Source organism: Echinops telfairi, unplaced genomic scaffold, assembly GCF_000313985.2.
Source record: "Echinops telfairi isolate 266 unplaced genomic scaffold, ASM31398v2 ScPeMD7_7465;HRSCAF=8503, whole genome shotgun sequence".
In the NCBI taxonomy this organism is placed as follows: Eukaryota; Metazoa; Chordata; class Mammalia; order Afrosoricida; family Tenrecidae; genus Echinops; species Echinops telfairi.
Window position 1 is genome coordinate 10,203,033 of NW_022111365.1, and position 27,644 is coordinate 10,230,676.

The 27,644-nt window shown below is 38.3% G+C and overlaps 1 protein-coding gene across 1 annotated transcript in view; it reads right to left on the reverse strand.

Annotated features, from left to right (window-relative positions):
* The window catches only part of WDFY4 (WDFY family member 4), a 404,997-nt gene that overhangs the window by 193,313 nt on the left and 184,040 nt on the right, over positions 1 to 27,644 (reverse strand). Inside the window, exons 31-36 of the mRNA XM_004716253.2 lie at positions 9,896 to 10,060; positions 5,923 to 6,141; positions 5,078 to 5,192; positions 3,567 to 3,724; positions 2,301 to 2,539; positions 609 to 727 (exon numbers count right to left, since the gene is read on the reverse strand). Coding sequence (XP_004716310.1) covers positions 609 to 727; positions 2,301 to 2,539; positions 3,567 to 3,724; positions 5,078 to 5,192; positions 5,923 to 6,141; positions 9,896 to 10,060 — 1,015 coding nt within the window. The remainder of the gene's footprint in view (positions 1 to 608; positions 728 to 2,300; positions 2,540 to 3,566; positions 3,725 to 5,077; positions 5,193 to 5,922; positions 6,142 to 9,895; positions 10,061 to 27,644) is intronic.

The following is a 27,644-nucleotide window of genomic DNA, read 5'->3' on the forward strand; positions in this document are numbered from 1 at the left end:
TGCGGGGCAGGAGTAACAAGAAATTCCTGACACTGTAAGATTCACAGTTTGGTTATGCGGGCTTGTGATGACAACTACTACTGTACCGTATACAGGTAATAAATTTCCTTTTTCTTTGTTCAACAATAAATGTGTACCGTATTCTTCTTCATGGAAAAATAAGACATCCCCTGAAAATAAAACCTAGCGCATCTTTGGGAGCAAAAATTAATATGAGACACTGTCTTATTTTCGGGGAAACAGGGTATGTTCATTTACTCCGTTCTTATGTTGTAGGCCAGAATGCTGTGTGACAACCAGTGAGATGACTAGCCAGTGTTTGTATTGGTATTTCAAAGAAAAATGCAAGAAATCAACTTCTAGTAAGGATCTTGGGATTCCAATTAGCATATTAAGTTCCTAATGACAGCAACCTCCACATATCTTTCCCTACATGTATCCATTCGTCCACCCACCTAGCTAGCCATTCCTTCTGTTTCTAATACGCAAAGAGCATTTCCACTTTATTCTCTACCACTTTATGTTCTTGTACTTGTACGTTCTTCTGAGATTCCTCTTTAACCACTATACCACTCACCTCCCCTAAGTAAAGAGAAAATAAATTGTACCATCACTCAAGCTTGAGCTTTCCATTCTTTTCCCTTTCGTGTCTTCATTTGGAGAAAGAAAGACGTAATGATAAGCAGTCATTCTGGGTTTGGTTTCCAATCCAAATCCTTCTGGGTAGCTGGTAGAGAAGAAAATGTTCATTATACACCCTAGTCTGTTTGTAATAATTCTATTGCTGTTTATTGTTAATAAGAATCCTCTCAACTTAGTACATAGCAATAGAAAATTTTTCTTATCTAAATAAATTGAACACCTTTGGTCAATTTCCCTTATACATATTTTGCAATGTCATTTTGGAAAATAGATGAAATACATTTTGTATTTCAAAATAAAGATTTTAAAAAGAATCATTTAATAGCACTTATTATAGCTCCTTAGACAAGTGCACTTGTCATTTTATGTCATATGCACGAAAATATGAGAAATCTGGAACCTATATAAAATAGAAAACTGTTTTATAAATTATTATTATTTTATCATATCTTACACCATCCGACGTCTCCCTTACCCACTTCTCTGCTGTCCGTCCCCCAGGGAGGAGGTTATATGTAGACCTTGTCATCTGTTCTCCCATCTCCCTCCCCTTCCCCTCGCCCTCCCGATATCGCCACTCTCTCCACTGGTCCTGAGGGGTTCATCTGTCCTGGATTCCCTGTGTTTCCAATTCCTATCTGTGCCAGTGTACATCTTCCAGTCCAGCCGGATATGTAAGGTAGAATTGGGATCATGATAGTGGTGGGGAGGAAGCATTTAAGAACCAGAGGAAAATTGTCTATCTCATCATTGCTACACTGCACTCCGATTGGCTCTTCTCCTCCCTGCAGCCCTTCTGCAAGGGGATGTCCAATTTTCCCCGGATGGGCCCTGGGTCCCCACTCTGCACTCCCCTTCATTCACAATGTTAAGGGGGAGGGGGGAGCGAGGAGGAAGGGGGAAAGACGAGGAGCTGACATCAAGGGCTCAAGTGGAAAGCAGGTGTTGTGAGAATAATGAAGTCAACATATGTACTAATGTGCTGGACACAAATGATGTATGTATGGATTGTGAAGAATTGTATGAGCCCGCTAATAAAATGATTTTAAAAATAAAATAAAATAAAATAAAATAGAAAACTGTTAAGGAAGGAAAACAAATATTTTTCACTAATAGAGAGTGATTGAGAAATGGGGGACTGCTCCGTCAAAAGGGAAAAAGACATGGAACTAGAAAATCAAGGCGAGTTTTAGCTTTCACAGTCTCACTGCATATGGAGTGTACATGTCTGCGTGTATTCTTTCTGTAGGGAAAATTATGTCTAGCTTCTGTGATATAATTTAATATATACTTTTTACCTCTAACATTACATTTATCAGCTGTTGATCTTTCTGAAATCTGGCTGTATCACAAAATCAACATGTGCACTTAATATTGAAATTTTCTGCCTCAAAAATTAAATCAATGAAAAATCTTACAAGCAGTGGTGTTTTGAATTATGGAAATAGAGTAAATAATTATTTCATTATGAGTCTAGCTGCTTTGCCATTTGGATAGCTTGGAGACAACCTACCATATGATCAAATATTGCATATAATGTGAATAATCACAAAGAAACTGATTATACCATTCATTTCTCCCTCAATAAAGGGTTCCTCTAAAGCTTGTTTTTCTGTGTTTACCACAACTGAACAAGAAAACAAATCGGTGGCTCATACCTTCTTGCATTGAGCAACAAAAAGCAATGCATGAGACAGAGAAGAAAGCTGACATTGGAATTGTAGGTGGCAAAAACAATGTCCCAGTGCTCCTGCAGGAATTCCAAGATGCTGAGAAGACTGAGGCATTCAGAGAAAGACTGGTGGGGCTTGGAAAGGCAGTACAGAATAACTTTATTCAAACCACTGTACAAAGCACTGAGGGTGACTTCCTTTTGAGATGAGGCATTCTCAATGACCTAGAACATAGAAATAAAAAGCACACACTCACATAGTCTTATAAACACTTTGTGATGTAGGTACTATAGGGTCCTATAGGGTCACCATGAGTTTCCATCAATTCAATGACAGTGAGTTTGATTTGGTTTGGGCCCAGGAATATACATGGGAATCCTCATATGCTACGTATCAGGGTGCAGGAAGCAAGAATTACATCAGACAGACTGCATAATTGTTCTGCATTTGTTCCAGTGATCACAGGTAAAACTATACTGTGTTCAGTGGTGGGATGGAGAGAAATCCTCCAGTTGCTGCTGCAGCTTATATGCCAGGGACTGGTTTGAGAAAGATTTTTGATTAGAGAAACCACAGGTTTACAATGGATGTGGCAGCTTGTGCAATAATAAGTCCTCCCTCATGTCAAAATTCACACAAAATAAGAACGGCCGGCTGTCAGGAAGGTTTCTAGAACTCCGTGGGAGATGAGGGGCTAAAATATCTATGTTTGCATGAATACATTCATACATAGAAGAGTACATCTATGTATTTGCATATATAGGGATATATGAATATACATATCTATGTATATGGAGAGTCTATGTAAAATTAGACTCTGGCCTTGATTTCAGAAAAAGCGCAAATGTCACAGATAGGGCAGACATTAAGGAAGAAATGAAATTGGCCTTTTGGGGATATAGACACTGTTCTTTGCCCTTCCTCAGCTCATGTTTCTTTGTTGATGAGAAATAACAATGATTAAGCCCAATCACAAGCCCAAAGGTGTAGCTCTCATACATGCAAGACATAATGAACTCATTCATTAAAGAACATCTCAGGTAGCCCAAGGGACAGTCTAACAGACTTTTAATAGCTCCCAGGTACAACCTGGCTTCCAAACCCCTCCTTCTCCCTCCTGCTGAGTCTCAGAGTTTCTTTCTATTTCTCTGAGTCTACTTCTAACTGTACCGTCACCTGGGGGTCATCACACAGAGCCAGAATGCTTGTTAGTCAGCAGGAGACTAGACAAGTCAGTTCCAGGATGCTTACCATTAAAATGTGCTCTGTGATAAAGAGTAGGACGTATTTGGGGTCTCTTGTGAACATTCCACTGTGCAGCTTCTCCACCAGCTTCTTTGTGAAGTAGGAGATGTTGGTGAGGGATGGAGCTACAGCAGTTTCTGCATTTGCCTGAGGCTCCTTACTGCCTATGGTGGGGAAAAGGCAACATATGAAAAGTCACACCCCTTAGTACATAGATTGCTCTCAAACATGGAGATTTGTACACAGTAAAAGCTCAATTAACATACATTTATTTGAAATTATATATCTTAAATTATATAATTAGTGATATAAAGTCACGTGGAAAGATAGCAAGTAAAGGGAGACATGTTTTCCAGTGGTCATTTGGAAGCACAGGGAGGGCGGCGGGGGTAACGTAAGGTAAATAGGAAGGCTGCATGGGGCCCTGTTAAGTTGGACCGGGGTTGAAGCTGCCATCTCTCAGTGCCAATCAATATGGCAGCACTGTGCTGACATGTCCTTGGTCGTCTTGTCAATCCCTGCAACAATCCTCTGACCTAGATTTAGCTGTTATCCCCCGTTTACAAGGTCAAGTGCTTGTCCAGGGTTTCCCTGCTCAAAAGGGAGCATTCCAAGATAGGAACTCATAGCTGGGATTGCCCATCCATTCTCTCAATCTCTGTTGAGAAAGACCACAAAGTATCGCAAGGCTGTGAGGTGTAGAAGAATTGAAAGATGAGCTATGTCACTAAGGATCCCATTACTCAGTAACTACAGGGGAAAAAAAATCTGGTGACGAAGGTAGACTTGCCCAGAGCTGTCTTCTGGATGAAGCTTCAACTTTAAATTCTTAATGGTAATAGTCTTCATTCAGGTTCCTTCATTAACAAAGCATTTGCTAAGCCCCTGTTCATGGGCCTGTGGAGTAAGCAGTGTGGAGCTGCTAACGTCAAAATCAGTAGTCCAACCTCAGCAGCAGCTCCATGGGAGAAAGTTGAGGTTTTCTGCCTCCAAAACCATTTAGACTTGGAAACCCTATTAGGGACACTATAAACTGGAATAAACTTAATGTCAGTGGATTTGTGGCTTTTGTTGTTGTTTTTAAAATCACTGTTCTATTATATAGCAATAGGAACAAAAGGACAAAGAGTAAGTCACTGAACAGAAAAATAATTTCACCCCAATTAAAGAAAATCACTGAGCAGAACAGCTTCACTTCAGTCAAAGTCTTGACTTTCTTTTGGGCAGAAGTCACATTTCTACTGAAGCTAGTAGTGAAGGTGTAACTCAGAAGATAGACAGCTTTCTATCTCAGAATGAACAAATGATGAAATAGATGTTGTGGACACTCATGATCTAAAGGAGCAGATACTGTAGGAGGCACCAAAGCTTTAGGTAAAGGGTAACACTGAATGACTTCTAAAGTTCCAATAATTTTCTAAGGTGTGATATTGTGGTTAGCAGGGTACTTTTGGTTCCTTGTTCAGATATCATTAGTCACATGTCATGAGAACAAGGGCTACGGCAAAGCGGCTTACCTTCCAGTATCTGTTCATTGCCTTCACTCACAACATGGAAGATCTCCATGGTAGAAAGCAGCACCTCAGATTGGAAATCTCGTTTCTGTAAGCCAGTGGCATTCTCCGGATAGGCCTGGAAGCACAGCACAGGACTGAGTCAGCAGGAGCACAGTTGTTTTGTCCACTCAGGCACTGTAGTAGATGCTGCTGTCCACTGTGACTCTTGCCTGTGGTTGCACCCAGAACTTGGATGCTTGGGCTGCTTAAAAATCAGCTCTGTCCCTTTCTTGGGGCATCGGTCTATATGCCTCCAACCACCTTTCTCGTCCAGGAGTTGGCATCCACTTTCTCAGCTAAGGAGTCTAAGAGGGAATTCCCAATCACTAACCCTGGAATGGTGCTACCAAGTGAGGTCAGCCATGCAGATCAGGTACCACACTGCTGTTCCCTGTGACCAGGCTGTAGCCAGTATCAAATTGAGACCACTTCATAGTTAGCTTCTCTCCTGCCTACTTTAACTCCCCACCCCTCTTCCTGAGAGCATCCCCCTCAATGAATAAAGTCTGAAAATTTTCCACTTTGGCTCTGTTTCTAGGGATCCTGGATAAGGCCTGTCCCAACTCATCTATTTACCAGTTTCTTGGTGAGCTCCTGACCACGCTACAATCTTCAGTTCCGGAGGTCCTCTTCAGCACCACACTGCTGCAGACTGAGCTGGAATCTAAAACCAGGCTGTCTTTATGTGTACCCACCCAAGAAACGCAGACCTTATGTCTTACTGTCCCCTCACCAACCTGTCAAGCCTCGCCCCCCAACCCCACCCACCCCCAATACACAACTAAACAAAGGCCCTTTTTACCCACCTCCAGGAGAACCTCCAGAGGCAACCAATGTTTGGAGGAAGAGGCTTTCTTCAGGAGTTCCTTTAAGAGGAGCTGTGTGAACTTTCTCAGCTGCTTCTGGGCAGGATGCAACTGGGTAAGATGCAACTTGACAGGTGCCTGAAGACCCTCCTCAGTGCAATAATCTTCAGCCTTGGTTATAGGACTCTTAGCATTCCAGATGGGCTCAGTCAAGGGTCCCTCAAAGACAAGAAAACCTCAACATATAAGGCCTACTCTGCTCTAACTCTTTTCGTGTCTACTTCAGAGACGGGCACAGGTGGGATCAAACCATATATCAAGTAAGAGCATTGAGGCTCCTAGCAATGAGTTGTTTTGCTCAAATCCCATTGCTTATAATGTGCTCTTTGAACTTGAGATAACCTGGAATCATGGGAAGAAGCTAAGCCACAAAATCAGAAGTCTACTATGCTCAGAAGCCCAGAAGTGCCCTGTATAATTTGCATTATTCCTCTTTGCCAGTTACTTATGAGTTATATGGAGATAATAGAATGTTATCACAAAGAATTTTTGAGGATGGACTGAAAGATTAGTGCATGTATCCATGTCGAGAACTTGGAATATAGTCAAAAGAAGTTGGTTCCTGCCCTTTGGTGTAGGAACCTTTTTTACCTATTCAGGCCTAGCTGATGTTGACAGAAAAGACACTTAGGATATAAATTAGGAAAAGAGCAAGCTCTTCTATCTATGGCCCTGAAGTGCTTTGACATTCACTTTCTCACTTTATATTTATAAAACCATTAGGAAACAATTGAGATAGGAATATTTGCCCAGGAAGTGCTAGGAGGCCAAATGACATACAGGCACCCAAGACCAGGGACTCCGGACTCCCAGCCACAAGAACTTTTCATGCGAATTTATTTTTGGCAGCTCCCTTTGCTCATTCATAAAATTAATGTGGCCAGTCTTAATTAAGCCATAAAATTAATTTAATGGCACATAGTGGGTGGTAACTACATTTATTAGCTCCAGGTGGCCTTGACTAGAAAGAGGCTATATAAATTCTGAGCAAATCTGTCTTTTGACCATGAACTTATTGCATAAACAAGGTCTGTTATATTTGCTATGTAACAAGACTTGCTGAGGAACAAATTCTGAGCTGGCATAAGCTAAGAGGTGTGGGAAGAATAGCTTTTGACCAGAAGACCAACACTTGGTTTGGCTCTGCTGTGGTAGCTGGGGAGGTGACATTGGATTTACCCATCCCCTAGACTAAAGCTATTGGCCTCTTGGGGAGGGGGGGATAGCACCCAAGGTCAGAGCATATGTACAGTTGCTGGTGGGAAGCTGGATATAATACAACTTAGCAGATGTCATGCTCTGGCTACAGATGTTAGTATTGGAGGTGAGAATTTATGTTGAGTGTGAATCCAAGGATTTCAGGGCCCTAGCTCCTGCACAAGACCTATAATGGAAGATGGTGATGGGGAACCTGTAGGAATGTCCTTTCTCCCTGTTAGATTCAGTAGCTGAATGAGCTTATGTGTAGGCCTCTCCACCATCCCCTTTTCTTCTGCCTGAAATGCCTTCCTTTACTCTTGGTTGCATCTTTGTTTCCCCATTGTTCATATTGGTAAAAAATCCCCAGGCTTCCTGAACTGATTTCTGTTATTTTACATTATCAGCATACAAGCATTCCATTTGGAATTGGACTTGATTTACCATCAATTTTCTCATTACCGAGATTCCTAATAACTCAAAAAAAATTGAACCTCTAGGCTCCCACTTAATTCTAAACCCAATCCAAGAAGAGTTAGTTCTTATAACATGGCCCTGCTTGATATTCATTTTCATGAAGAGAACACTAAAGATAAGAGTGTTACAACAAAGTGTGGTGAGAAAAGCAGATGGTGCCTGGCTATCAGTTAGGATAACATCTGGTTCTTAAAGGCTTACATTCAAACAAGCAGCCATCTAAGTGAGGCATCGACTAAGTCCACATTGAAGAAGCACACTAGTTTGTGTGATCCAAAGATGACAATAACAAAATCCAAATATGATGTAAAAATATCAGAGCTTAAATTGTGAACATCCACATTTCAAAAGGCTATGGACTACTGTGAGAGTCTGGTGCCTCTGCTGATGATCTAGTCAGACGAAGCCTCTGGCAGATCTCCTCTGATCACAGGTGGGGGATTGAGCAGCTTTACTACCAGAGACTAGTGAAAACTTTATTATGGTGGATCAAACTACAGTATAATAGGGTACGTGCTTAGTTGACCTCCCTCTTGATTCAATCTGTATTTGTTCTAGGTTTAAATGTTTTTTGCTTGTTCTATGACAGAAATTTCTTCTCTAGCTCTTAAAATATTGCTGGTAGTGTTTTATTTCTTAATCTTTGCTTTTATCTTTACATTATTTTTCTTCTGTCTGTTTCCTTTTGTTTTTGTTTTTTATTGTTTCTGTTAGATTTCCCAGTTTAGGAAACACAGAAAGAGTGGATTTGTTTGAGTTATTAGAATTCATAGAGACAATAACTGAAGCAATGGTGTATCAGGGATGGGGGACAGGGGATAGTAGGCAGTTTGAGGGGAATTGGAGAGCAAACAATGAATGCAGTAGTGGGGAAGGAAAACCAGAACTGATTGTGATCAAGTATATACAACTCTTTTAAAAAGTGATTTAACTATGGAAGCATATGACATGTGAATTTTTTATCAATAAAATTACAACCAGAAAAATAAAAGAAACCAAAGTTGACTGATGGTTACCCTGGGTTAAGAAAGAAGAGTCTTTGCTTAGGGGCCATTGAGTTTATATTAATGGTGCTGAAATAATTTGGAAAAGGATATCAACAATGCCGGCATAACACTAAGAGTATAATTGATGGCACTGAATTATACACGGAGAAGCTGTTGAATTGGAGAATGTTTTGTTGAGTATATTTTTGCCACAATAAAAAAAAAAATAGAATTACATTAAGAACAATGAGCACAGGGAAGAGGAATGAGATAGTTAAGGTTTATTGTGCCAACCTGGCCGATAAACACGTGGGGTTATTTGAAGGGCAGAGAGATAAATGGCTCAGTGAGCCTCAGCTTCCTAGTTCTCGGGTCTCTTGCTTTCTGATGGTCGGACCTGGGTGCAGCTGCCTTAGCCAGTGACCTGCTTCAGCTGGCAAGGCTCATTTCTTGCAAGACATCCCTGAGGAGAAGCCACATGGATCTACCCTGATGCAGCCCTGGGTGCTGGAGCAGATGTATGGAGACCGCTGCCAGTGCTGAAATGCTTACAAATTCACTGATTCGGCTTTCCTCCTGCAGTTGGCATCATTGCGTGTGTTTTGTCAGATTGAGGAGGACTTGGTAGATTGGTGTTGGACATATGGGCTAATGTTGGACTTATGGGCTTGGGCAGCACTGGGTTGGGATGCTTTCTTAATTTACACTTACCCTTTATATAAAACTCTGTATGAGTTTTTGTGGATTTGTTTCCCTAGTTTACCCAGACTAACACAAGGAATATGCTCTAAAATTGATTGTGGTAATTATTGTACAACTCTTCTTGATATGATTGAGCTATTGAATAGTATGATGGGTGAATGAAGTGCCAGACAAATTGTTTTTAAAAAGCCCACATTTTTTAAAGTATGGCAGAAGAGGTTGAATGGAAATGGGGAGCTAATAATTTGAATGCCCAAAAGATGCAAATTTTCTAAAGTTGATTGTGATGATGAGTGCACGGCTATGTTTAGTATGATTAAACCAGTAAACTGTATGATGTGTGAACTGTATTTCAATAAGACTGTTAAAAATAAATTTTAAAAATCGAATCACAAAACTGAAAATGACTGAGCTGCATCACTGTCATGTCCAGTTAACTTAAAATTATTATTTTTTAAATACTGGCAGCTGAAGAGGAATTCTATTTTCATCTTTAGAGAATGAAAAGCGTATCCCCGCTCTCACTGAGGTAGAGCAAGGGTAGGACCTACCATTTGGATCCCTAGAGGGAAGGTGACTGCAGCCAGAGTCTGAAGAAATTCTGGGGCTTCCCACATGGGGTCCTCAGGGTAGGCGGAATGGACGAGGCCCAGGAACTGCAGCACACTGTCAGGGAAGGTCTGTTCCCAGGAACTGTCTTCGGAACCTGCCAAAGGCTAAGAACATACTTCATGAAAGGCTGGGGCATAGAGACATGATTTGAGGATGCATAAGTAAGCAAGATCAATTGAAATATAGAAGAAAACTTCCTCTCTGAGGTTTTGAACAAGACAGATCATTGCAATACATCTAATTAAATGGGCCAACACAGGATACTGGTCAACATGTGGGGAGTGGTTTAATATGGCACAGCTCCACTCTGACCTTTATGGGCTATCATTAGTCAGTATTAACTCCACACCAACTGGGGTTTGGGAGTCTCTTAGTGGTCTAACCAGTAAAACACTTTTCTGATAATGAGAAACTGGTGATTTCAGTTTACATGAAGGTCTCTTGGAAGAAAGGCCAGATAATGTATTTCTGAAAAATCAGTCATTGAAACTGCCATAAATTGGGATTGACCACACAGCAACTATCTATACAGTAGGCAACCATTGTTCTAACGGCTACATATAGTACATATTACACACACACACACACACATACTACTCTTCTCACCTTCACAAAACTCTCTGAGGAAGGTTCTGCTTATTCCTACTTTATACAGGAAAAAAACGGGACACCAAAGTGTTAAATAACTTCCAAACCATAATGCTGAGGGTAAATGGCAGAATCAGAAATGGATCCCAGGCACAAAAACATAGCTATAAAATCATGCATTCCCTAATGTTCACATGGAATTTGCCTATTAAGGTTAACTTCTGCTTTCCACAGTCAGTGCTACTGCTCTTAATAATAGATCTTACCCTAGCTATTTCCTAATAAACTCCTAAGTTTGGCAGGGTATAAGACACTCATTCAGCACCAACTAGGGATCTAGAATGAATCATATTATACTGAACTGTACCTAGTTATCCTTGGTGGCCTGGAAATCTGTTAAACCTTTCTTCCACCTAGTCTTTGCCACATGGCTAGGTTACTGCTTTGAATACCTGGCTGTGTTTTGCTAAAGCCTGGGTCGCTTGACCGACCTTTGGCTGGCCACCCTCTCCAAAAAGTAACCAGCTGCTCTGTTGAGCCTACACTGCCCTAAATGAATAGCTGGAACATGAAAATTGACCACCAGGATATTTATTTGCAAAATCACACCAATACCAAGGCTGAGTGACACTTGGCCTATAGCTATAGGGACTATAATGCAGATATCAGGCCCCTTATTTTGGAAGGGCAATGACTCAGCTCTGCACCCCCTAACCTCCCCGCCCCCCCCCACACACACACACACAGCTATGGATTCCTCATTTCCCCACCAACCTGCCGTTTGGTCCTTGTAAATCTACCTGAGTTGGAGTTTCTTTTCAACAAGTAAGTACCATGTGCATAAAACTATGCTTTACATTGGGGACATCAAATTAGAGGGCAAAACCAATGCACATGGGACAATGGAAAGCAATCTAAATATTACATTCACAGGAAATTAAGAAATACGGTGTGGCTGAAACAAATATGCAGAGATGTACTGTTGCTGAAGTCTCTATATCGGAGTTCTAATGCTAGCTCCACCGTGTTCTTATGACACAATATAGCCATATGACATAGTGGGAAAGTCAGGAGAGTTTTATCTTGAGCGGGTGTGCCTAGGTAAGAATCCTTTCTGTCATTTTACTAAAACTGAATCATTGGACTAGTTTCTTAACCTCCAGGCACATCAAGTTATAACTATGTAAAATAAGTATCATAATATGAACTATTTCATAAGGCTATTATGAGGTTTAAAGAAGAAATTTTAGTAATGAATGCTTATTTTCATAATGACTTTGGATTCAAGAGCAACTAAAATAACAATAGCATAAGACAAATAGAGCAGAATATTGGGAGAGAAGTCAGATGGGTAGGGGGAATCAGATAATGAAGACTTGGGCATTTGGAAGAAAATTTTGATCTGTCGTATAAAGCAATGGGGATCACTGGTGGTTCTTAAACATGACAGTGACCTGGTTATTATGCTAATTCTGGTCACAACCACCTCCAATTCACCTTTGCTTTCCAAATCTCCTGGAGTTTGGTAAGCTCCATAGCTTCCATTTCTACATTAGTATAATAGTTGAGAGTTCTGTGTAGTTCAAAGTTAAAGAACTAAAATCATGATACCAAAGATATGGAGCAATGGAAACTTTCCAAAAATAATTGCTAGTGAGAATGTAACTTGGTAAGTCAATTTTGAAGAACTATTTAAGATTATTCCCTAAAGCTATTCATGTGTATACCATATGTCCCACAATTTCACTTTTGGGTTACAGAACACCCAAAGATAAGCACATTAATATTCATAGCAGCTTTCTTAATATTACTAATAATCTAGAGACAACCCAGAAGAGATATATTCTCATATATTATCACAATGGACAGCTATTCAACAATACATTACAATGAACTACTAATACACACAAGCATAAGTGAATTGCACAAACATAATCAGTGAAAAATTTAGAAGCAAAAGAGTGATAACATTTATATGAAACTTAAGAAAAGCTAACTTAGTTATCACCTGAAAAGATTATAATATGAAAACAAAAAATATATATTTGATACAAGCATGTTTGAGCTCTTCACTACAATTAAATTTCAGGCCTTTTTGTCTTGTTCTTCCAATTTTTGCCTTTTACAGTGAACCCTCGTTTATCGCGGTTAATCGGTTCTAGACCCTACCGTGATCAATGAAATTCCGCGAAGTAGGATTCCTTATTTGTAAATCAAATATTTTCATAGTTAGAGCATAGAGGACATGAAAAACACCCTTTAGTCACCATTACACTCGTATTACCCAATTTATTAAACGAAAAAGGGAAAATACAGTAAAACATTTTGGACGTTACAATGATCATTTATTATTTATTATATTATTTATGGCATCAAGCGTGTACCGTATGAGCCAATCAGTGGCAGTAATGGCAGAGCATGCGCTGTTACGCAAAAACCGCGATAGAGCGAAGCCGCGGAAGTCGAAGCGCGAAGTGGCGAGGGTTCACTGTATATGTTTATGCTCATCATATTCATTTCTATGTGATGCTTTCAAAGCAGATTATCTTCATTGTACCAAATCATAAAGTTTAATTCTTTGACCTATGAGACGATTCTCTCTAGAGTTCATTATCTATTTGTGCTGCATTTACTCATTCTTTTCTATCAATCTTAGAGTCCACTGGGGGTAATGTCTTAAATATATATGTTAGGACCAAAAAGTGTAACTCTTGTTTTTGTGCCAGTTTAAAAAATATTTCTTTAATGCAAAGTTAATCATTTTTATTAAAATGCAATGCAAATATTTGGTCCTAGTTTTTACTTTTCTCAGTTCATTGTATATTCTATTTGTTTTAAATGCTTCCTTGCTGATACTTTTGATTGCATTATTTTTAATAACATCAAGTGACTAGTTAGGTCAGAGATTCACTAAAAATAATGATATATTAGTCTTACAATAGAAATATGAGTAAATTTCCCTAAAATGGGAAAAGCACAGATCACATGTTCTTGTTGTGAGAAACAGGGCTGGTAATAAATGACAAATTAAAAAATAGAAACACAGAGAAACAAACGGCTGCCAGACAACAAGCAGGGAGATAAAGAGGAAGCTCTCCTCAGCAGTCCCAGAGCAGGCTCACTAGGCAGTAATAATCTCAACACAACATTAATTAGATCCAGGTTTCTTCATGTGGGAGAACAGTATTGCCTGCGGACAGACTCCCCTTTACCATGGACCAGCAGCACAAGCCACTTCTGTGAGCCCTGCTCCTCCTGGCACAGCTGATTTCTCCCAGAACCTAAGACCACCCATTCAATCAAACCTCTAATCTTACGGGCATCTGGGAGGCAGCTCTGTGTTGAGCAGTAGGTTGCAGACATAGTCAGTACCCAATCTTAGCTTCATTTTCTTTATAGTTCCTTCCCTTCCTTTTTCTTTCATACTTTGAGCTCCAGTACTTGGCCTGCCCCCCTACGCACAGCACGTGTTAACAAAATAATACTATCAGAGAGCAGGTGTCCCACCAACAAGGTAGTTTTATTTTCAGATAGATAGATTTTTTTGTGTTTGTTCCATATTACGATATTTGTATATTTTTGGAGTTCTCTCCCACTTCCTCTTCCAATGGTTTCTTCCCGTACAAAGGCACCTCATGAGAATACCCATTGCCCCCAAGAAAAAACAGGCAGTATTTTAGATTACAGCTCACCCACCTAAATGAGCCCCACCTGAGTGCACTGATGTACCCACATTTTAGGTTGCCATAGCAACCATACTCTGTCATACCCTGTTTTATGTCTCTTTTGTCCTTCATCTCCTTGCAATTTCTCCCATTATCTCTTACTGCTCTCTCTCTTTTCCCTCATGAAACATATTTCATTGGAAATTATTAAGCTAATAATCCTTCTTAAAATACATTGCAACATTATTTTTTACAAATTAGTTGGTCTCTCTAAGCAAATTATCATTACTATCATTACTTTAATTTTATTAACTCTTCTCCCACACCCATCTTCCAAAATTACCCATGTCTCTCCACTTTCCCCCATTTCACCACCATTTATTTTCCAGCCCCTATTAGACCTCTCCTACATCACTTTAGTTGTTAAATTCCATTGAATCAGTTCCAACCCATAGTGACTTCATGCACAACAGAATGAAACTCTTTCCAGTCCTTCACCATTGCTTCTGTGCCTGAGCATGGTCTTTCTATAGTCATTCACCATCTTCACATGTTTCTATGCCTGATCCCATTGCGCAGCCACTGTGTCATTCATCTCCTTGAAGGGCATCCTCTTTTTTCCTTCCCCTCTTCATTACTAAACACAATGTCCTTCTCTAGCATTTCCTTTCTCCTGACAAAATGTCCAAAGTATTTAAGATGAAATTTTGCCATCCCTGTCTCTAAGGAGCACTCTGGCCTGCCTTCTTCCACAATGGATCAGTTTGTCCTATTCTAAGTTTCTGGTTCATTCACTATTCTTCTAAAGCACCACAATTCAAATCCATTGATTCTTCTTCAGTGTTCTTTATTCAATGTCCATGTTTCACAAGTATATGAGGCAATTGAAAATACCACTACTTGGGATAGGATACCTTTGTCCTCAAAGTAACATCTTGGTTTTTCAGTAATCTAACGAGGTCTTGTGCTTACCTAATGCAATGAATCTTTTGATCTCTTGACTGCTGCTTCCATGAGCATTGATTGTGGGTTCAAGAAAAGGCAAAATCCTTGACTATTTCAAACTTTTTAAAATCACTAAACAGAACCAAATTCCTTGACATGATAGAAGCTCACACACCAATAAGAGCTTTACCACAGTGTCAAGTAAAGAGCAGCCAATTACAGTAAAAAAAATTTTTAAAAATCAAGAAAACACACACATTCACCTAAACGCAATGCAATACTCTGAAAAACAGGTCATGAAACTACCAGATATAGAATTCAGTAGAATAGTGGTGAGGTCCTATCAAGAGATGTGAAGAGCAGTCAAGAGAATAACTGAAAGGATTGAAAAACTAATTTTAAATCAAAAGGAATCCCAGAAGACAAACAATGAGATAACAAAATTAGGTAACATGGTAAAAGACCCAAGGAACAGAAGAGAAGAAAGCTCTAAGACAATCATTCTGATGACAACTAAGAAGAAAAACAGTCGATGAAAATAGTGAAGGATCCAGAAGAAAGCATGAGAATGATGTGGGACATTATCAAGAGAAACAATTACGGTCTTATCAGGATCCTGGAAGACAAAGAAACAAATGAATTTACAGAAAAACAGTATGAGAATGCATACAAGAAAAATTCTCAATATTACAAAGGAGAATAAAGTAACTATTCTAGAAGCTTGAGAGATCTCAAAAGAAAAACATCACTGCACATTATAGTCATACTATCAAATTTCAAGGAAAAGTTGAGTAGACTGAGTACAACTAGTGAAAAAACATCACCTACAAAGGAAAACAGATAAGGATAAGTTCAGACTTCTCAGCGGAAACTAGGAAGGCAAGACAATGGAGTGACATATATAAAATTCTTAAAGAAAAATCTATCAACCCCCAATCCTATATACAGCAAAATTATTCCTCAAATAGAAATGAGAAATAAAAGTATTTCCAGACAAGGAAAAACAAAAGGAATTTGTAAAAACAAGACCAGAATTAAGAAAAAAAATTATGGGATCACTGTGGACCATGAATCAGCAGCAGGCAAACGTGACAATACCACTCAGAAAACAATATATTGAAAGCAGCACTAACACAACACAGAAATAAAGGAGGAACAAAGACACCAATAAAACCATATACCAGAAAAAAGAAATTTTAAAGATGCACAGTAATAACAGCAACTAAAACTGAATATATCAATGACACAATCACAGACTGTCAAAGAATTAAATGCACCAATAAATAAGACAGAGAGTAGCAGACTAGATTAGAAAACAAGACCCATCTATATATTGCCTTCAAGAGACACACATTTTAAATTCAAGACAAAAATAGACTAAGAATCAAAGGATGATGAAAAATCTACCAGGCCCATGACAATCATAAAAGGTAGCAGAAGAAATATTACTCTCTGATAAAATAGATTTAAAAGTTATTTCAAACATAAAGTGAGACAAGAATTGACACTACATAATAATTAAAGGAATAATTCACCAAGAACATGTAACCTTAACAAACATATATGCACTCAATGAAAAATCCTAAAAATATATCAACCAAATGTTCATAGAGTTGAAAACAGAAATACACAGCTCAACAATAATTGTAGGATACCAACACCATTCTCAAGGAAAGACAGTATCACAAAAGAAACTCTCAAGGAAACAGATGCCAACAGGTTAAATTTTAGCACCCTATTTTCCTTCTCATTTCAATTTGTTCTAGTTTTTAATATTTTCTGCTTTATTTTCTATTGAGGTTTTTTATGTTTTACTTTGGTTGTTTGTTGTTCCTTTAATGTTTTTCTGTATATGAAATCCAGCATAGGTAAATTGATAGAGACAGTAACTGGATTAATGATCCCTAGAGGTATGACAGGGGAACTTGGGGGAAAGGGGACTAATAACTGTGCATACAAAATTGAAGAGAATGTTGTAAAACTGACTTGGTAATGACTGTACAACTCTTCTTGATGTTATCGAACTATTATATTGAACAATTTGTGAATTATATGCAAACTGTTGGAAAAATGCACAAAAAAGAACAGAAGAGTTACACAAAGCAATGAACTAGTTTAATCTCCTAGACATATACAGAACACTCCACCTAACAAGAACATAATATGCATTCTTCTCCAGAGTACATAGTTCTTACTCTAGACTAGATCATATGCTAGACCACAAGGCAAGCCTTAACAAAAGCAAAAACATTGAGATTCTACCATTCATCTTCTCAGATCACAATGTTATAAAACTAGAAATCAACGCTAGAAAGAGCAGGAACATAAAGACAAACACATGAAGACTACTACTGCTTTGAAAAGACTGGGTAATACATCAAATGGGGGATGAAATTAAGAAGTTCCTTGAAATAAATGACAATGATAACACATAATACCAGAATTTTGGGAGCACAGCAAAAGCAGTTATAAGAGGACAATTTATAACAATCAATGTACACTTGAAGGAAGAGACGTCCTAAACCACCACCTTAACATAACACCTCCAATGACTGAAACAAGGGCAACAACATAAACCCTTCAACAGAAGAAAAGAAATTGTAAAGATTGGAGCAGAAATAAATGAATTGGAAAGCAGAAAAGCAATAGGAAAAATCATCAAAACAAGAAATTGGTTATTTGAAAGGATTAACAAAATGGATAAACTGCTGGCTAACTAACAAAGGAAAATAAAGAGGATGCAAATATCTAGAATTAAAGATAAAGGGAAGTTATTATAACATATCTACGTGAAATAAAAAGAATAATAACACAGTACTACAAAAGACTACTCCAACAAGTTTGATAATCTAGAAGACATGGACAATACATCATCTACCAGAACTAATGCAAACCTGAAGAGGTGAATAACAAAAGAAGAAATAGATGTCATCAAGAAACTTGCAACCAAGAAAATCCTAGGACCAGATGGCTTCACAGAAGAGTTTTACCAAGTATTCAAAAGTATCCAATTCTACACACACTATTCCAGAATATAGAAAAAAAAACAGAAAACTGCCAAATTTATCCTATGAAGTGAACATAGCCTTGATACCAAAACCAGGCAACTGTCCCAAAAAAACAGAAAATTTCAGCCAGTTTCACTCATGATTAGAGATGTAAAAATTCTCAACAAAATTCTGGCCAATAGACTCTAACAACATATCAATAATTAATAATAATAATAATCATAAGTAAATCAACTACATACCAGGGATGCAAGGATGATTGAAGCTTCAAAGAACAATCAATGTAATTCACCAAATAAAAAAGATAAAAAGAACCATGTGATCATATCAATATATGCAGATACAAGCATTTGATAATATCCCAAATAGAAGGAAAACTCCTCAACATGGTAAGGTCATATACCAAAAAAAAAAGAAAGAAAGAAAGAAAGAAAATGGCCATTATCACACTCATTGGGGAAATTCACAATAGCAAGAAGCTGGAAACAGTCTGAAGACTCAGTCAGTAGAGGAATGGATAAAGAAACTCTGGTAAACACACACACACACACACACACACACACACACACACACACACACTAGAATACTATGCGTCTCTGGAAAACATTGATGAAACCATGAGACAACTCATGACATTCGTGGCACTGGAAATCATGCCGAGTAAAGGTATTCAGTAACAAAAGGGCAAATATTGTGTGTCCACCACTATAAGATAATAACCAAGATGAAAGCAGGCTCTCGCTTCCAGGATATGTACTCTTCTAAACCAGTCTCCTAAGCAACAAGGCAGAGTATTCCCAGCAGACTCACCTCAGCAGGTGGCAGTTGTTCAAGATGTGGGGAGAGAAATCAGTTGTGCGAAAATAACCCAATATAACAGACACTCCTACCAGAGAGTTTCCTACCAGGAAACCCTACTGGAAATTCAAATCCAGATGGAGGGAAGGGAGCATGATGTAGAAGACAAATACATTTCAGTTGGTAGGAAAATGGGGAGGAGTAACCTCACATTGAGTTGGGGAAGAGGGGACATTGAAAAGAACTTATATAGAACTTATGGGGAGCATATACCTGGTACTAGGTTCCTAAATGTACATTTTTGGCCAAGTTTCTATGCAGCCCTTGACCCAGGCATGTTCTATAGACTACTGTGACTCTAGACTCAACACAATATTCTTCATAGGCCATACTCAATCTGAAACTAAACTGTAGCCCTTGATTTGAAACTGAAACTCTCTAGTGTAAGGAGAAGCAGATAACTGCTATAACAAGGGCATACAACTGGTAGATTTAGGCTTGAATTTCTTACCTTGAGTGTGCCCGACAAATGGTGGTCTAGAACTACCATATACTATAATGTAAATCCTCCTTGCTTCATTATGATATGTATTAATCTTGTAGGTGTGCCTTTGCCATTGTAAATAAGTACTATTAAAAGTTTTCCTGATCAGCAACCCCCGTTGTTTGTGTAAATAGTGTCCAGTCACTTAAGAGTTTAATCTGTACAAGATGACAATTCATGTATTGCAGATTATAGATTGCCTACACGCATATAATCTCCTTCTCTTAACAGTGTTTTAAGTTCTATACCTTTGGCTGAACTATTGACAATATCACTGCACAGTGGTTGTGAATTGAGCTGCTAACCACAAGTTCAGCAAGGAGAAAAATGAGGCTTTGTACTCATGTAGGGATTTGCAATCTGGGAAACTCACAGGGATGGTTCTGCCCTGTCCTATAGGGTCGCTTTGAGCCTACATTGATTTGATGGTAGGGGCAGTCCAAATGGAGGTCAAATAAGATATTAAATTTTAACCTAACTGCATCTGTTATAAATGACTTTACAACACTGTCTAATAACAAGGCTATTCAAATCCCTCAGTTGTGAAAATGAATTTGGGGCTTCTACTGTCATCCATAGCCAACTGCAAGCTAAATATTCATAATTTAAGCTCCGAAACCATTCTGTCTTTTGGATTTGGATTTGATTATTTACAGCCCTTGGATCACACAGGCTGATGTTCTTTTATGTGGACTTAGTTGATTCCTCATGTAAATGACTGCTTGTTTGAATACAAGTCTTCTAGACCCCAGATGCTATTCCTTCTACTAGCCAGGCACAATCAAGTTTCTTCCCCACACTTTGCTATAGCACCCATGTCTTTAGTAATCATACAGAATACATTGGAAAGCAGATTATTACAGATGAAAGTAGGTTAAAATTTCACAACTTATCATTTGATTTCCCTTTTGATTCATTTTAAATTTGGTCTAGTTTTTAATATTTCCTGCTTTCTTTTCAATTGAGGCTTTTTTTTGTTTTACTTTGTTATTGTTCGTTTTTGTGCTTGTTTTAATGTTTTTCTGTATATAAAACTCAGGAGTTGTAAATCTATAAAGACAACAACTGGATGAGTGGTTCCTTCGGGCTATGGCAGGGGCGATTGGAAGAAAATGAGGTGCCACCCAAGAGGAATACAAGAATGAAGAAATATTTTTAAATTGATTATGCTGAAGTTTGTACAATTCTTCTTGATGTAATTGAAGTACTGATTTAAATGATATGAGAATTATATGCCAATAAGACTGCTAATTTTTTGAAAATAACGTTTTAAAATGAGTCAAAAGGACTTTAAATCTACAATTACAGAATTCTAGAAATTAACAAAAAATTTAAAAATTCCAAACTCTAAAAACTTATAAATAACAAGTAAAAAAATCTGTAGAATAATAAATAGATGCAAGAACTGGTTCCTAACATAAATCCACAAGCTTTCCATTGCTAATTAATGAGAGGGGATGGGTGAAAAGACAGCACAAACATGTAAATCACAAATAAGGAGGAAGAAATAACCACAGAGAAAAATTAAATGAACTAGGAGGCCATTCGTGAAAATACATTAATAGACAATTTTACTGAAGTATAAATTATTTAAACTAGGTCAAATGGAAATTTAAAAACTTGGTTCTAGGGAAGATGGCACCAATGTCAGATCGCCCACGTGAACAACTCACTGTGGGACACCACCTTTATGGATGAGGTAGCTGTGTTCGGGGACTGGAACATGAGACTGGGTCTCCCTGCACCCCAGGCATCTAACTTGCTGGTTCTCCAACAGGGGACTCAGCTGTGCTCATCAGTGGCTTGCCAGTGTGGGGAAGTGGTTGGGACTATTCATACCTCAGAAGCACCCAATGGAGGCCCACTTGGACTCCTGGAGACCCAGGACACTGGAAACCTTAGTGGTCCTTGGGGGAAGGAGAGTTCCCATTAGTGATAATCCCTAGCCAAGGCCCAGCTCCTTCCTGGAGAAAAATAGACCCAGCCAGTGGAGAGAGTTTTAGCACCAGAGAAACAAAAAGAGCAGTTGGAATCTTCCAAGAGTGGGTTCTAGGAGGTCAGGAGAAGTGCTTCTAATGCGTTTTGAGAAAGGAATCACAAAACTCTCCACCCTGAAAAATGAAACAGAATCTGGCATTTTTGTGGTGCCCTGAGGCTTTCCTGTCACAGGCCAGGTAGTCTTTAGAACTGGTGCCCAGACTAGATCTAGCCTGACCACCTCTGAATAGAAGCCCCTCCTCACTGGGATACCCACTATAACAGCCCAGTTACACCCTAGGACCACACAGCAGGGGGGACGAGTGCTGAGTTGTGTAGGAATGCACTGTTTTTAGTACAATAACAGAAGGAGTGTATTCTCCCTGCATAATACACAGGGTTGATAATGGACTCAGGTAGATTCATTATACCTCAACCTTACCCCAACCACAAGAACCTCTGGAAACTGTTCCCTCCACATCAGCAACACACAACCTCCTTGAACTGACTAAGTAAAATCACATCTCCTATAACACTTTTCTCCCACTCCTTAAAAATAACTATGCCTAGGAGAAGGTTTCCTATGATTAATACCACCAGTTAAAATGAAGCTATACTGGAGCACTGAAACCCTAATTATCCTTCGCACCCAACTAAAATGCCCTCCTCATCTACACATAATACGTTTTTCAAGCACCTATCTGATCCTCCCCTAACCTAAAGAGCCACCCTCCCTACAAACACACCCAGAAGATAACACTCCATTATCAGCGCACCCAAGATACCATGCAAGCAATAGCTAATACCTGCAGCTGCCATAAAAATTCTAGAGAAACAGAAGTCAATTACTGAAGATGACACAAACCCGAGTTAACACAGAAGCCGCAGCCCTTGATCTGCCAATGTAAGAATGCTTGAGAATATTGCTTAGTGCTGTTCTGGAAATTGGGGGATCAATTCTGAAAAGAAATGAAAAAACAGAGACACTAGAATACTCAAACTGAAAGGAAGTCCAGGAGTTAAGGAATAACATAGCAGAAATAGATAAAAAGGTGAAGGAAATCAATAATACAACGGCAGAGATGGAGAATTGAATCAGCAATCTTGAACATAACCAGGCAGAATTCAGCAAACAAGAAAAACAGTCAAGCAGCAATGCAAAAGAATCTGAAGAAAGCCTTAGGAGGATGTGGGATTCCATGAAACAAAACAATATTCAAATGATTAGGGTCCCAGAGCAGGATGATAGAAATAAGCCTACAGTTAAAATAGCAAAGCATTTCTTGGGAGAAAATTTCCCCAGTCTCACAAAGGAGGAGATGATCATCATCCATGAAGCAGAGAGAACATCAATTAGATTAATATCACCACCCCTAAAAAACCTCAATACATCAAGACATATAGGAGTCAAACGATCTCATTTCAAGAAAAGTGAGAGAATCATGAGAGCAGATAGAGAGGAAAAAGCAGTCACATATAAAAGTAAACACATATGGATAAGCTCAGACCTCCCCGCAGAGACCATGCAGGAAAGAAGAAACTGCAGCAACGTGTTCTGAAAGCTGAAGGACAATAACTGCAATCTAAGAATGCTTTATCTAGCAAGGCTCTTCCTCAAATTTGAAGGAGGTACTACAAATTCCCTTATTTAGAGAATTTGTAAAAAAAAAAAATTAATAAAAGCATTACAAAATATACTTTCTAGTTATTTTTGGGGGGTGAGGTGGGGGTGGGGGTTGGGATTTTTCTTGATTTTATTAAATTTTCTTTATAAACCATGTCTACATTTAAATGATGAAGTCAGTATACATGGACTCTATCCCAAATATTGGACTCCTGAGTTTGCTTAGTGAGGATAGTATTTGTTTACTTATTTTTAAATTAAAAAACCATTTTAGGCAGACAAACAACAGCTGCAGCTTACAAACATGGGGTTATCACAGAGTGTAACACTATCCAGAAACTAACACACTGAAAACAGTGTCCAACGATGTAAGATATAACTTATCAAGGGTTTGTGAGGACGGGTGGGCAGGAGAGGGAGGGAGACGAAATGAGGAGCTGATATCAGGGCTTCAAATGGGAAGAGAATACTTTGAAAATGATGATGGCAGCATATGTGTAAATGTGCTTGACACACTCAATGAAAGTATGGATTGTGATAAAGATGTAAGAGCCCCAATAAAAATACTAAATAAAAAAAAAGAAAACAGTGTCCAAAACATTACAGATCCAGTGGAGATATAAAGACAGGAATAAACTACTCTCTCTCTCACCATCTTATAAAAGAGATGAAAGGAAAATACTAAACACAAATAGTACATGATGGCAGCAACCAACGTACATTTAGATTAAATCACACTGGATGTTAATGGTTTGAATGCATATATTAAAAGACAAAGGGTATCAGACTGGAGTAGACAACAAAATCCATTAATTTGCTGCTTTCAAGAGACACATCTCAAAATCACAGGCAAAAATAGAGTGAGAATCAAAGGATGGTGAAAGATTTACCAAGTAAATGGCAATAATAATAAGAAGAAGAATAAAAAAGCAGGGGAGGCAACCTAAACTAGGACAAATAGACCTCATGGTACATGGATGAGAATGGCCATTACATAATGCTCAAGAGCTCAGTAGACCAAGAACCCATTAAAACAATAAACATATGTGTGCCTAACAAATGGCCCTCAAATTTCATCAACCAGAGTCTTGGAGAGATGAAAAGAGAAATCACCAAATCAAAAATTACAATAGGTGATTTTAATACATTCTGCTCAAAGATAGATCAATGGGTAAGAAACGCAATAAAGAAAATGAAGATCTGAACAACACAATCAAACAACTTGACTTAATAGGCATTTTCAGAGCCCTCTAACCAACATAAAAAGTATATACATCATTCTTCAATGCACATGGTTCATATTGAAAAATAGGCCAGATGTTAAGCTTGAGAAAATTCACACACATAGAAGTCATTCAGACCACCTTCTCTGACCACGGCACCATAAAGTTGGAAATTCATAATAGAAAGAACAAAAGAACAAAGAGAAACACCAGGAGACTTAATAACATGCTTTTTAAACCAATGGATTATTTACACAAATTATAGAGAGAATTAGGAAGTTCATAGGAACCAATGAGAATGACAATACAGCATATCAAAAACTATGGAACACAGCAAAGGCAGTTATCAGAATTCACTTCAATGCAATAAATGCACACATAAAAAAGAGGAGAGAAGTATGGTCAACACCTTAACTCCGCACCTTCAGCAGTTAGAACAGAGCCAAAAACAATCAAAGAAAAGAAATGATAAAACTTATCATTTTTAAGTTAGAGATAAATGAGGTGGAAGGCAGAATACAATAGAAAGAGTCAACAAAGCAAAAAGTTGGTTCTTTGAAAGGATCAACAAAATCGACAAAAGGCTAGCAAATTTATCAAAGGCAAAAAAGGACCAGATGTCAATAACTAGAATTATGGATGAAACAGGAAAAGGCACAACAGACCCTAATGAAATAAAAGGATTAGATTAATTACAGAGTACTACAGAAGACTGTATTCCAACAAATTCAATAATTTGGAGGACATGGACAAATATCTAGAAAATAAGTCTCTACATAGTTTATGTAACAAAAAAGAAGAAGAAGAAAGAAAATCACTCTCCCCAAATTAATGCAAATGGGCATTAAGAACTTGAACAGACTCATAACAAAAGAAGAAATAGACAAGGTCATCAAAAAAACTCTAACCAATAAAAGCTCCAATATAGATGGCTTCACAGGAGAATTCTATCAATTATTCAGAGAAGAACTGACACCAATCCTACATAGACTCTTCCAGAACATAGGAAGGAATAACAAACTGACAAACTCATTCTATGAATCCAGCTTAAACCTGACACCAAAATTGGACATAGACCCCACAAGGATAGAAAACTCCAGACTGATATCTTTCATAAACATAGATGCAAAAATCCTCAACAAAATTCTGGCCAATGGAATCCAACAGCATATCCCCCCCCCAAAATAATACATCATGACCAAGTGGGATTCATACCAGGGATGGTCCAACATTCAAAAAACAATGAATACAATCTACCACATCAACAAGAAAATGGACAAGAACCATATAATCATATCAATTGATGCATAAAAAGTATCTGATAACATCAACATCCATTCCAAGTAAAGACTCTCAAGAAGATAGGGTTAGAAGGGAAAATCCTCAATACAATGAAAGCCATATATGAAAAAACAACAGCTAATATTACACACAATGGAGAAAAGCTGAAAACATTTCCACTGACCAAGGGAACCCAACAAGGCCGCCCCTTATTTCCATTTCTATTCAACATTATGTGGGAAGTCCTGGAAAATGCCATAAAATAACAGAAAGAAATCAAGTGTGTACAATAGGGTAAAGAAGAGGTGAAACTTTCACTATTTGCAGGCGATATGATCTTCTGCATGTAGAATCCTAAGGGGTCCACAATGGGATTGCTGGAAATAACAGAGGAATTTAGTAAAGTAGCAGGATACATGATTAGCAAGCAGAAGTTAGTTGGATTCCTATTTCCAGTGATGGAAATACAGAAAAAGATATCAAGGGATCAGTACCATTCACAAAAACCACCCAAAGCTGAAGTACCTAGGAATAAACCTAACCAAATAAACCAAAGACCTGTACAAAGAAAACTGCAGAGCATTACCACATGGGACAAAAGAGGATCTACCCAAATGGGAGAATATTCCGTGTTCGTGGATCAGAAGACTCAATATAGTGAAAATGTCAATACCATCTAAAGCAATCTAAAATTCAATGCAATCCTGATCCAAACTCCAGAAGCATTCTTCAAAGAAATAGAAAAACTGATTACCAACTTCATATGGAGAGAGAAGAAGCCTAGGATAGGCAACAAACTCCTAAAAATAGAAGTATAAGGAAGGTGATCTTACTCTTTCCAACCTCAAAACCTACTATACAGCCACAGTTGTCAAAATAGCTTGGTACTGGTGTAATGATAGATACTCCGACATGTAGTTCAGGACAGAAAACCCAGACATAAACACATCCACAAAGACACAATTTATTTTTGCCAAAGGCTCCAAAAACATTAGATGGAATGCAGATGCTCTCTTCAATAAATGGTGTTGGAAAATCTGGATACCCACATGCAGAAGAATGAAATGAGACTCATATTTCACTCCATGCACAAAAACAAACTCAAGGTGGATTAAAGACATAGAATTAAAACACAAAACTATTAGGATAATCAATGAAAATTCAGACAAAGCTAGGAGCCCTAGTGCAGGGAATACACGGGCTACAGAATTAACAAAGGAAACACACTCCATAGAAGATAAACTAAATGAATGTGATAAAGAAGTGTTAAAAATAAAACTCTTGTGTATATCAAAAGACGTAATTAAAAGAGTAAAAAGAGAGCCCACTGATTGGGAAAAGATATTTAGTAACAACATACAGACAAAAGACTGATTACTAAGATCTACAGAATTTTAGAAGCTTACAAGATAAAACTAATAGCCCTCTGAGAAGGTGGGCAAAAGACCTGAACAATTCACAAAGTATAACACTCCAACAGCTAATAAACACATGAGGAAATGTTCCAGGTCATTAGCCATCCAGATAATGCAAGTCAAAACAACAATGAGATACCACTTAACACACATTAATATAGCCCAATTAAAAACAAAAAAACAAAAACTGAGAACAAATGTTGGAGAGGGTATGGTGAAATAGGAACTCCTATCCACTGCTGGTTGGTTGTCTTTTACTTATATACAACCACTCTGGAAGGCAATAAGGCAATACCTAAAACAGATAGCAATTGAACTACCATATGACCCAGTAATACCATTACTGGGCATATACCTAAAATAAATAAGAAACGGAGCATGAATTGACATTTGCTTCCCCATGTTTATCGCAGCACAGTTAACAATATCAAGAAGCTGGAAAGAGACTAAATTCCCATCAGAAGAGAGGATAAAAAGCTCTGATACATATACGCACAATGGAATACTAGGCATCCTTAAATAACAGTGATGAAGCCATGAAGCACCTCAACTCATGGAGGGATCTGGAAGATATCATGCTGAGTGAAGCTAGTCAAGCACAAAAGGACAAATACTGTATG